At 39.3% G+C, this 13,509-nt stretch overlaps 1 protein-coding gene across 1 annotated transcript in view; it reads right to left on the bottom strand.

Moving 5' to 3' along the window:
- The window catches only part of LOC307030058 (neural-cadherin-like), a 597,902-nt gene that overhangs the window by 300,830 nt on the left and 283,563 nt on the right, over nt 1–13,509 (bottom strand). The window contains 1 exon segment of the mRNA XM_079666281.1: nt 11,185–11,327. Coding sequence (XP_079522407.1) covers nt 11,185–11,327 — 143 coding nt within the window.

The raw sequence follows: 13,509 nt of genomic DNA, 5'->3' as shown, positions 1-13,509 counted from the left end.
AATGGCCTGCTCTACTATTTTAAAACGGAATTGCAGTTTTATTGCTTATAGATTATCAGAACACTTCATAGGGGACACAGACACATTGGATATTAACCTATGGATTAACTACATAATCGTTGTTATCGTTTTAATGCCATTGAAGACCAGTTTTGAACAGACAAAACCAAGGTAAGCCATTTTAGCGTTGTATGATACATAGCGCCACATGTTGCTGTACATTTTTGTTGATAATGTTGCGAGTTTGTATCTTTCAGTGTTGAGGTGGGCACCGTTAGATTCTGTGTCTTTACGATCATAAACGATGTGTTGGATGTGCAGCTAGGATAAGTAATAAGGGAGCTAGGAGTGATTTTCAGTGCAGTAATAGGTTAGCATTTTTTCGCTCGGGGCTAATTCAGAGGCTCAATGTTAGCATTGTGTGTTTTCTTTGAAAACAAAATGAAAAAGATTAGTTAAATTAGTTTTTCCCGTTATATGGATATAAAATATTCATAGTTTATTAAATATTAAGGTTCTTTAGACGTTGTTTCCTGCAAATGACGTGATTTCGGCCCCGGAACCGGGTCCGTGGGGCTTAAGAGGGAATACAGAAGCTGTGGTTTAACAGAAATCGACCAGAGGTGTGTACCGGTAATTGAATCTGTTTTTTTTTGTATTAGTCTTGCAAAGTTTTTCCACAACATTCTGCACACCTTGGCTTTTTATTTGAAAGAAACACATGACATGATTCCTAAATGCCTCCTGCTAGAGTGTCTACATGTTTGACATACCGTGCATCAGCCACATAAGCATGGAATCTTACAATAATGCAATTTTTTTTTTTAACCTGTAATGTTCACAAAGAAGCATATACTACTACTACTAATAATAATAATAATATAACAGAGTACATATAATGCTCATTTTCAGGTATATAATCCAATGTTGTGCCACTATTGTGCATTGTTTCCATGCCTTAATGTTAAAAAAAGACTTTACTTTGAACCAGAATGGGCTCTAAGTCTGTTCTGATTGGTTAGTTGGCCGGCTCTGCTTTAAATTGTCAACCGCTTAGAGATGTCCTGCTCCATTAAAAATAAACCTCTTTTTAGTGAATTCATGAGTTAAGGCACGTTAATAACGTTGTAATGAAGGGGACTACAGCAAATTCATATTTGTTAGTGCTTTCATGTCAATTCGGCGAACATATTATACATTAAATGATCGTGAGGATGATGATTAAAAATAGTTTGTTTGAGCCGGGCTGGATTTCCTGATGAAAAAACAAACCCATGGTTTTTTTAGTTGTAGTATACGCCAACCTGCATTAAACAACATTATTTTGTTAAATAAAAACATGGTGATGTTTTGTAAATGATTACATGTCTCTCATTTAGCACAGAATATGATCCTATCCGTGACATATGGATCTTAACAAAGGTCCGCTATATCAGATACCTGTAGATCTATCAGCTGTTTATTTCACATGAGTTCCACTGTGGCAGCTTTCTAATCACTGCTCCCCCTGGTGGATCAATGATCCATTGCAGCTGGTTTCATTATAATTTTATTTATTTATCAAGGGGGCGTGTCAAGTCATGCGGGGGGTTTTCCTTTCAGCGAGGGCCAACCCCATGCCGATCACGGACCCACTACGGTAGGGGCGTCCGAAATGAGGTGCTACATCTGTAGGGCCTGAGAGTTGACAAAGACATTTGCTGAGGCCCTGTAGTGAACACAGCCTCTGCCTAAGCCAATTCTGATGTTCTGTACCCAAACTGCTCTTTTCCCCACACCAAGTTGTTTATCAAACATCCCATCAGAAATAGATAACCAGTTACATTTCTTGAAGAGGAGCGGGCCCCAGAAGGCCTCGGTCAGATTAGAACAACTCTTTGACTCATAGCTTATTTAGTCCTATCAATATTTGAAGGGAACGAAGATAATGTTTGCAGCCTTGCTTTATGCATTGTTCAGGAGTAACAAGGGTGTAATCTCTTAACACAGCTGATGAAGAAAATTTGTAAAAACAGGTGCCAACCAATCGTCATAACACAGGGTGGCCAAACCCCAAGGCCAAATGCTGTACAGAATGAGAAACATGAACTGAGGCAAGGGTCGAAGTTGAGAATTAAAAGAAGGTGACTAATTAAAAATGGCTATCATCCATTATGTTATATGATTGTATTTTAACTGGTTTTGAACAACTACACTTAATTTGAGTTTTGATACCAATGCCAACAATGCTTTGTTTTATTTGTAGCTGTAATGTATTTACTCGTACTTTACAACAGCACCCTTTTTTTTTGGGTCTTTTGGGGCATTTGAACCTTCATTTTTAGGAGAGAACATGCAATGATGCCCAATCATAATGTAGGTGGTTATTTGAGGCTTTCCTGGAATGTCCTGTAAATTAACCAATAGTGTAAGATACCAAAAAGAAAAAATATATATACATAAGCCACGCTCCCTAAATGCATCAGGTTTCTTGGATGAACAAGCTGGTTTGTGCATTGGCCAAACAAATGAAAAGATAGGATGGATAAAACTGAATAATATTGGAATTATTACCAAACTAAAAATTTGAAACAAAGCAGATTTGTATGGCATACAATTTGAAATGCCTTTCTGATTATGAGGGGAACTCTACTGTTAGTGCATCTAAAAAGTCTACCATGTACATTTCAAGGCTAATTGAAATAGGCTGAGTTATAAAGAAGTTGACCAGCACCCCTACTTTTTCTGTAACCTTCCTTTCAAAGTACTAAGTATGTGTATGTAATCCACTCTGTATCTCCTTTCATGTAGACCATGCTTATGTAGCACTTCTTCCAGTATAGTGTTGCTACATTTCAGTTGTGGTTTGGCCATTTCAGCAGATAGATAACCAAATCTCCCACCTGGTCACCTTTGCTCCAATAAAAAAGCAATTTGCTCACACAAACGACTGGGTGGTCTGCTCCCAATTTCTCATTATCCAAACCCAAATAGGCTATTGTGTGATGCGTAGCTGGGGCTGATAGGGTTTGCATTGTAGAATGGGCTTACAAAAGATTGTGATATAAACAAAATAGAGGTACAATGGGACTAAAATTTAAACAATTGTTTGCAACAGAAAAGGCCACCAACTTGGGTCAACAAACACTGATCATAAAAGATAAATAAAACATCTATTTAAATGCAGATCTTTTCATTCATGCAATTAACATAATGTGTATCTTCATTAGCTATTGTTATAGACACAATAGGTTCTAAGTATAGAAAACATGTAACTGTGTCAAAGGTGGTATTACACTGCCTGAAAGGTATGAACTGAAGTGTTTATCTGCCAAAATTGCAAAACTAAGATGGTCATGGTAATGGCTGACGCAGTGCTATGGCAGAAAGTACTTTGAGCTGAAGGCTAATGTCAGCATGAAAACATAATCACAATGGTTTGGCAACCTAACTTTAAAGAACAGAACACTCTCAGTCAGATTATAAAGTGGTCTAGCAGAGTACTTGTACATCAGACAGTTACAGCTGTAATCTAGCTCCATGCTAAATGATGACTTTAACATTATGAGCAGTCTAAAAGTTGTAGCAGCATTTTTTTTTCTTTAAACTGCAAACCAAATCTACTTAGGGGCACAAATTAAGAACTTGAACCTCAATTTAAGAAGTTTTGCAGAAGCAATTCATCCTGAAAGGGACACAAATTATGACAATCCATCCAAGATTTATTGAGATAATATACTTAAAATGACACTGGTCCTTGTCATGGTGGTGTATGAGTACAATTTGGGAATTATCGATACAAAAATAGTTTGTGCCATTTTATCAGACAAATTAAAGGAAGTTTCACCTGGTAAGTATAAAGAAAACAGTACAATATAGAAACATAATCACCGTCATTACACATGTTTCTGTTGGTAAATGTAAACATACTAAGATACATTATTCATCCCGAGGGGACATGTAGTTCTTTACTCTGGTGTTATTATACAATTACACATTAAAGGTGGGGTAGGCAATTCACTTCAGATACACTTTTTGTTATATTCCATGGAATGCTCTTAACATCCCGATAGCAATGAATATATTAAGTGCTTCGACAATAGATACATAAAAAAATGTAATCTGTGGAAGACCAATTATCTGAGCCGGCCCGGCTAAAATAACTGGATGGCCTACCTGCCTGTCAGCCTTCCATCTGTGCACAAACTTATCACGTGCCCTCATTGGTCATGTGCGCGCTCGTGTGTGTTGGAGGAGGGGCTCTGTAAGGAAGTCTTTTTCGGCTGCGTACTTTCAGATTCTAGCGCACTCAAGCTGGTTTCTCCATTCTTACCTACCCCACCTTTAAGGCCAGAAATACACACACACGCAGAACCAGGACGTATAGACATGCACTAATTGATAAAAGGGGACTGGAACCAGGGAACAGCTGGGGGTTTGATGTGTTACTCAAAGACAACTTTTTGGTCCAATCAAGACTTGAACCGGCGACCCTTCGGTTCCCAAGCCAAGTCCTTTTCAGACTGAGCTACTGCCGGTTTCCTTGTAATGATAAAACCACCACCTGGCATTTAAACAGATATATTTTTAAGTGTGAAGTATATACAGTATACAGATCTTTTAAAGTATATACACAGTATATTAATAAAGTAATAGTAATTTGGTGGTCACGCCTTTAACATTCAGATTTGCATTTCCATATGCAGCATTAAAAGTATCCATACTCATTGTGAGAGTAAAGCAGAGATCATGGATTGAAATATAATCTGTAATCAGAGATGTATCTTCTAATATTAAACACATTCGACTTGTGGTCCATCAGCATTGTGAATTTAAATAAAGAAAGGCATGTATATCTATACCAAAGATGCATTAAGAGTGTAAGCACTCTCCCCCCATCCTCTCTCTCTCTCCACCCACGCTGCTCCAACAGCGCCGCAGAGTGCTCTCGTGCTTAATGAATTGAGACAGAAGGCCACATAAATGTGACCAGTTCCGTAAAGGCAGCAGCAGACACAGAGAGAGGCTCACTGTGTTTCGTACGCAGGGAGCACCGGAGGCGCCCTACGGTCTGATCCCTGCTTTACTCTGCCTCTGGTTGGCATAAACATCTAATAGGGCCTAAAAGCCTGAGATAAGGGCAACACATGCTGCGTAAGTGGTTGAAAATGGGACATGGAAAAGGTTTTAGGACATTCCAAGAACAAAGCGTAGAGCGAGCGTCTCTTCTAATCCATGAGATATGTGTCCCTGTGGTACGGGGTCATGGCACTGTGTGTGTGCGTGTGCGTGTGCGTGTGCGTGTGTGTATGTGTGTGTGTGTGTGTGTGTGTGTGTGTGTGTGTGTGTGTGTGTGTGTGTGTGTGTGTGTGTGTGTGTGTGTGCGCGTGCGTGCGTGCGTGCGTGCGTGCGTGCGTGCGTGCGTGCGTGCGTGTGTGTGTGTGTGTGTGTGTGTGTGTGTTTCACTGCCAACAGGGCCAGCACATATCATCGCTCATCAGAGATGGAGAAGATGTTTCCTCGGGGGTCAGTGAGCATCCGTCACTTCACATGAAGCCAGCCAGGAGGGAGGAGAAGGGAAGAAGGATGGAGCAAGGGCTGGGTGAGAGAAAACACAGATCACTGGGGACAAAGCGTGGTGGGGGGTGCAGAGGGAGAGGGACGGAGGAAGTGCTTCCTCCAGTCAACGTCATGCCAGCAGGAGACTGGGATGCAAGAAAGAATGACGAAAAACAGAATGAGCTCAAAGAGAAGAGAGGGTGATGGAGAGAAGTTAGAATATGTTTGCCAGAGGGAACCAGGGAGAAGAATGAGGGCAACACGATGTGGATTTTTTACATAAAGCGAGATCATGCACAGGTCAGCACATCAGCCCCAACAAAGTCAATGCAGAGGAGTAGTTCAGGAGGAAAGCCTGGATAACATAAATAAAAAAAGGCAGACAGGACGACTGACCGCCTCACCCAGAAAACAGAACTCACCTACTGCAACGAAACCCTCTTTTTTGCAGCGCCATTAAACTTAGCGGGGGGAAAAAGGAAATGATGGAAGCACCATTTATTGGCGCCAGCATATCCCCTCAGCTGTCAATAAATACTTCCTCCCCTCGGAAGAGGATGTTTCTGTATTTATGGGTTTTAATAGGAAGAGCGTGATCATCATATTGACCGACCTGCTCGCATCCTAATGGCCACCTTAAATCTCGGGAAACACTGTATTCTGTGCTGAGTTACAGGCAAATTAACATGGAGAGGGAGGCTGCTGCAGCCGGAAGGGAGGAAAACAATCGCCTGAATGATTGTTGGACATTTAGAATGACTAGGGAGGGGAGGCGGGGGGAACGAGAGCAAGAGAAGAGGCAATAAACGATTTTCATCAGCGGCAGAGGGAGAAGGAGGTGGGAAGGAGAGGGTGGGCGGAATCCACCAGGCTCGCTTTCCATTATAAGAGTCATAAAATAGTTTTAATGACCAAATATTGGGCTCTTTGAAAGATCATATTACAAGCGTTATGGTGCCACACACTGTGGGGCGGACAGATTGTGCGGTGGCTCCTTGTGCGTCTGCATCAGGCTCTCTTTCCCTGTGTGGGTCTGCATGTATGAATATGACTGGGTGTCAGCTGATTTACTGTAAATCTATCACTACTGAAGGTGTGCACATGCAGACATGTACGGTGTGCATAGGGGAAGGACAGTAGCACATTTAAGGCAGCTCAGAACTGTGTTGCAGAAAGATTATTTCCTTTTTTTCCCTCATCCGTGTAACATGAGTAATGACTGTCATACCTTACTTTTAAAGAGGTCATATTAGACCATTTGGGGGTTTTCCTCTCCTGTAGTGTGTTGTATAGGTTTTTATACACGTCAGTGGTCCGCAAAAGCTTGAATCCCTGTGTTCCCTCCAGAGGCATTTTTTCTTCCCCCCCTGCCTGAAATGCCTCCATTGGAATCCTTTGTTTACTACTGTAACATAGTGACATCACTATGTAACACTTGCTGTTTTATTGGCTAGCGCTCCAACATATTGTGATAATGTTAAGGGGCGGGACATTTCCCGACTGATCCCTAAGCAGTTGACCAATCACAACAGAGCCGGCCAGCTGACCAATCAGAGCAGACTGGGCTTTGGGAGAGCATGATATCGTCCTAAAATGGTTTGCATGATATCCTACAAAAAGTTATTCCTTTACAAATATACAGCAACATGTGTTGCTTGTTACAAACATTCACAAATATCTTCACAAAAAACAACTTGGCTAGGTTTAACAATAAAATGTGGTTGGGTTTGAATAATCCATGGAAGTCACATTAGGGTTAGGGAGATAGATGTATCCTGTGTGACATCAGTTTACATATGCCGTCACACAGGATACAAACAGCTGTCTAGGTAAAAGTTTTGTGTCGTAGGACCAACCCATCCTCCGCAAAGTCCACACTATGAGACCTTTATCACGCTTTAAGCTTCTCAGTTCACACAAAATATTGTATATGAAATTAAGATCTTGGATGTAGTTTCCTGTTTTATTTTTGAAAATAGTTTTCTCCTTGTGTCTTGTCTGTCTTTACTTCTTGCATTTGTGTTTTCCTGACTACGTGGTTGTGTGATTCTGTTAGCCTGCTGCTCTTGTGTTTTTGCAAACACTCCCCAGCTGTGTCTTGTCTCTGATCAGTCCTTGGTCTATAATGTCAGAAAGTGGAACTAAAAAGTGCAGTGGTATTTCCCAGAGCCCAAGGTTGTGTTTTAAAATGACTTGTTTTGCCCAGCCTTCAATTCTAAACCAAAATATGTTAAAATAACAATCATAAAAAGTCAAAACCAATTGATTTTAGCCTTCAAAATTCTAAAGATTTGCTTTTTTCCCCCTTTTTTTTATCACTGCATATTTATTATATTTTGGTTTCAAATCAAGCTAATAGATGATGCCACCCATCTCTGGGAAATTGCGTCAAGTACTGGAGATAACCATTTTTAGACAAAAAGAAAAAGCTGGAAAATAAATACATAAATCTTAAGCCTGTCGCTGCATAACTCCTCATTACAGCGGGATATTGATTTTAGACTGAAATAGGTCATTGGTACAGTAGTTGATTAATAGTTTGGGTAAGAAATGCATTTAATTGGAAAGAAACAATAATTAATGGATAAAACCACGTTGAAAATAATCAATCTAGGTGCATGGGATGTTTTATACTTCTGATGAACTCTAATTATAGTGAACCTATGATTTAAAAGATACATTGTTAAATCTATCAATGTGTACCTAGTGCCAATAAGGAATTGATCAATTGAGCAGACAAATTGGAAGATGCCTCCATCCAGACAGACATTTAACTTAGCTTTTAGATTGAACTTTAATAAAAAGCTACTCGCTCAAAGAAAGCAAAAGAAAATCAGATGGAAGATAGAATCCAGTTATAAGCTCCAAGGCTTTCTCCTGCTTGATCAAATTACCGCCACTATCAGTACACACGCACCATCCTGACAGAGAAAGTCACTGCTGGCGAACAGAGAAAATTGTGCCTTGAAGATTTGAGTAATTGAATTTGTAAAAGTCATCGTATTACCCTATAATACGATATGCAGATTCAGAGGGGGTTGTAATTTACAAAGGGGTCAAACCTTTATGAAATTGCCACCCCTCCCGATTAACCACACACACACACACACACACACACACACACACACACACACACACAGACAGACAGACAGACAGACAGACAGACAGACAGACAGACAGACAGACAGACAGACAGACAGACAGACAGACAGACAGACAGACAGACAGACAGACAGACAGACAGACAGACAGACAGACAGACAGACAGACAGACAGACAGACAGACGCACGCACGCACGCACGCACGCACGCACGCACGCACGCACGCACGCACGCACGCACGCACGCACGCACGCACGCACGCACGCACGCACGCACGCACGCACGCACGCACGCACGCACGCACACACGCACACACACACACACACACACACACACACACACACACACTAATGCAGTTTCTTATTTCGCTTCTGGCTCAGCTGCTCCTGCCTCAGAGGAAGTTGAGACGTATGAAAATAAAGCTCAGATGATATCCTGTTACAAAGAAATGCTCCTCGCACTTTGGCTGATTATTCGTCTCCGTGACATAAGCTGTCAGGATTTAAATATCCTTCACAAAGCTTCTTGCAGAAAAAAAAAGGCGAGTGAGGAATCGTCATCCACAGAATAGTGGATACGCTGAAGGCCATGAAAATATACACACTATATGAAGCGCATTTTCAAGACACTCTGAGGCACGCTTGACAAACTGCGGCGCTTTTACATTTATACGCTGAACGTAAATATAGCAGGGAGGGCAGACAGAAAATAACTGTGAAAAAGAGCTCTGTTTGTGGATAGTTCAGGGATTGTGCAAAATGGAAACTGTGAAAAGGAACACTAATAGAAGACCCTAAGCAGCCTTAAGTTATATTATATCCTGTTATGTTAAACTGAACGAACTGAAACTTTAATAAAATGTATTATGTCAATACATTTCACACATATGTTTTAGGTTAGTTGAAAGCAATAATATCAAGTTGAACTCATATTTTGTATTTACACCTGATTTAAACTTAATATTATTGCTTTCAACTAACCTCATGTGAAATCTTTAATTAAAGCCAACAGTTTATTTTTTTCACTGTACAGTTTTAAAAAAAGAAGAAAAAGAAAAACTGCTGATTTGAGTTGTGTAAAATGGTCAAACAATTGATTGCAGTATTAATCAGAACCAGGTTTTGAAGTTGTTGAGTTGACATGGTTTCATCATCTGTTTTTGTGAGTCCATTTGAATTTTGAACTGTTTTGTCCCTGTGTCATGTCTGTTTTAACTTCCTGTCTTGTGGTTTCCAGTATATGTCTGCCCAACCCTGATTCTTTTTGGTATGTTTGTGCTTAGTTCTGTTAGTATTTAAATTCCTGGTTTTCTGTTAGTCTTTGTCAGATCCTTGTTTTTCATGCATCGGAAAGTATTGCTCTATTTTGCCTTGCTTGTAATAAATTGTGTTTTTTGTTGGGTGCTTGGTTGTACTGCGTTTTGGTCCAGCCCAACCTGATTTCCATGGAAATGAGCAGTTAAAGGGGACTATTTGGATGGATTGTGTTTAATCTGGATCTAGAACACAGAGAAGCTAAGAGATAAAATAATTCTTGGCTTAAAAACAGAAGCAACTGACATGCTGCCAAACGTCGGAGATGGTATGGATTGGAACTGGATGCATTTTTGTGTTGTCTGTGCCTTGTTTACTGATTTTATTTGTACACGTTTGGCAATGTACGGGGGACTGTTCTGATCCCTGGCAGAAACTGAATGTCATTTAAAAACCCTTTACTTCAGCAATTCTGTCACTTACTATTTTTCTCTACTGTACATTATAGAAAGTAAAAATGACTCATTCACTTCCATACTGTCTTTGGCCAAAACAATAAAAAGTTCCATACTCTGCAACATCCTATTGAGAGTGGTTTATACTACAAGAGGAAAGGGAATGATAACAAATAGATGGATTTCATAGTGTCTACCAATGCAGGTAGAACTGAAATAAATTATTGTAATGCCATTTATGTTGTTCAATGATACTTTCTCCGATTGTCCTTCTGTTTCTTTTTAACGGAGTCATGCTTTTGAAAAAACTATTTGATATTGAGTCTGATTTGTAGAGGGTTTTTTGATATAGTTAGTCTAGAGACCTCCTATTTTCATCACGAACAAAATACGGGCTGAGTATAAAATGTAGAGTTAAGGTGTGATGTAGCTGTTTTGGGGCGTTTAGATAAATAATCCTAAGTATTGGTAAACTCATTTTTAGCTAATTCAAAAACATACAATAGGTCAAGAGAAGTTATAAGAAGAAACAGGTGACTGATAGGATTATAAGTAATACAACAAAAATAAGGAGAAATCAAAGTGAAAAAATGTATCCAGTGGGGCATTTGCCTGTTGCAGTTTTATTTGTTAATTAATGCATTTATTTATTTATAAAAGTCTTTATTTATTTATCCATTCCTATTATTTTGCTTTTCTTTTCTTTTACTTGATTGTTTGACCTAGCGTTATAACTTAAACCAACCCATAATGATATCTATTAAATCCATTCAAACTTAGAGATACCACAAAACAAGAAAAAAGCACATACTAATGCGTAATCCAACATGTCTTACCTTTCTGGCTGTCGATGATAAAGTTGCCCTCCTCGTTTCCTGTGTTGATCTTATACGTGATCCCGTCCCCGTCAGGGTCCTTCGCCAGCACCGTGGCAACAAGTGTGTTTGGACCGGCATCCTCTGAGACGAAGGTCCGGTATCTGATTAAAAAAAAAAACATTGAAAGACACATCAGCACCTCGTCTGCACTTCTAAGGCCTTTCACTGAGGATGAGAATGAAAGACATTCAAGTTTTGTCATAGTTTCCAATCGTTTCCATCTAATTCAATGTCCACCATTAGCTCAGTGAGTCAGGAAAAAGATGCTAAGAAACAACCAAAGCCATAAACAGATCATCCAAATGCACCGAATATATTCTGGCACTCTACATCATAACATCAATAGTGTCATTAGTTATTCAGTTATTCAAGGGACCTTGGTATTTCAAATCCAAGGTCGGCAAACGAACATGAACAGGGTTAGCTTTATACTTTTTTAAGAAAAAAGAAGTTGAAATAAACAGGAACAAATGTGGATAAAAAAGAGAAATGCTTTTTATCTGTTCTAAAGGAAATGGTGCTTTGACAGAGCATATCTACAGAGAAATAACCCAAAGAAAACAATAGACATTGAAATGAGATGACTATATAGTCATTATTTTTTTAATACAACTTTATTCTCATAGTATTAGTACTTCTCAGATATGTGAGAGGTGCTTTAAAAGTGCAAAACGTTTTTGAACATGAGAAGAAATCATTCTGAAACACGTGAGATTTTGAAGTCCTGGGGTTAACAAATGTCTTTAAATTCATTCATGTGGCTATCATTGAAGAGGACAGGTGCCACATGGATGTTAAAAGAGGTTATTTGCACAAATAAAAGACAAAAAGAGGAGGGAGGTGAAAATTATGTCTACATGTGTGTTGACTTCAGGGATGACATTCAATGACAAGCGTCAATTTACAGGATAGTAAATATTTGAATGCAATACATAATGCACGAGAGCCATAATGCAATATATTATATTATCTTTTCTAAGTGTCCCCTGTAACCTTAATCGGGTTTTTTCTCCTAATTAAAGACATTTCCACCTTAAACTGACACAAATAATGCAGGAAATGGAGTATTAGACTGAATCCATGCTGGGTGATGCGTCTTCAATGTGTATTTCAGATCAATAAAAATGACTAATTAAAGTTTGAATTTCACATTTCTAAGCGGTACATCACTTCAGAAATACAGATGCACCAAGGAAACTAATGATCATGATATTCCAGTTGTCCAGTTTAATCATATGATTATTGGCATTCTTTTCAATGAGGACTGCATTATTAATTACATCATACAAAATAATCTTCATTATTTATTCAGGGAAGACAATTAAAACTGATGAAAGGGGTGATAGGGACCTGAACAATGGATAAGGGGGCCCTGTCCAAATTAAAAGTTGAGAACCACTGGCGCAAACGATCAGAGGTCACATCTTTAGGCTGAGATTTTGTGCCAATTATTCAGTGTGACATAGTGGGAATGAAACACTGGAAGATTTTCTTTTCAATCTGCAGAGCAAAGGCTGGATCAGAAGGGAATTACATGAAAGGTAACACCTGCAGCCGCAAGATGGCCTTTCTGTGACCTTCCATTTGGAGTGCTTCTAAGTTGTGATCACAGGAACACAATATACTGAAAAAAATTCAAACCAGCTTTCAGGAAATCAGTAGAAACATTCATAAGTCATGCTCCAATCCTGGTTATGCTCCTATAGGCTTAGGGTCATAACCAGGGCTGCACAAAACTGGTGCGCAGGTGCGCACCCCCCGCCAAAAAAGGAGCAATAGAAACTATGATATTTAGAATGTCAAGCTGACAGTATTCAACTACTTTGAATTGTTGTGCTTGTGTTTCTGTATTTTCAGGTGAGCAAAATTGGTGAAAAATGTGTGATAGAGATGGGCAATGATGTTGAATGATGTGTGTTGTGTAAAACATTGCAATACTTGTTGCTTATATTGGCTAATTTCAGCACTATAACCACTCCTTGCTCAACAAAAGTTGCGTATTTATGCTGAATATGGTCAGTCAGTGTGTTTTGCGGGTTAATTGTAAGCGGGACTTTTTATTATTTTATGTTTAATTAGGTACATTATTGTATAGATGCATTTTTCATAAGACCTAGCCGACAGTATGCAGCATGTGCAATGATCTGCTTCTGCTTCTTCAGAAAAAAACAATAAATAGGAATTTATGTTAAACATAATGCACGCCCTTTTGCGTCAAAGTATGCAACAAATGTAAAACAGCATCTTAACACTACACGAAGAATCCTCCAACCATACGGTTAC

This window comes from Notothenia rossii, assembly GCF_949606895.1.
Source record: "Notothenia rossii genome assembly, chromosome: 2".
Lineage (NCBI taxonomy): Eukaryota > Metazoa > Chordata > Actinopteri > Perciformes > Nototheniidae > Notothenia > Notothenia rossii.
The sequence above is the reverse complement of the archived record's forward strand: the minus strand, read 5'-3'. Positions and strand labels throughout refer to the sequence as shown.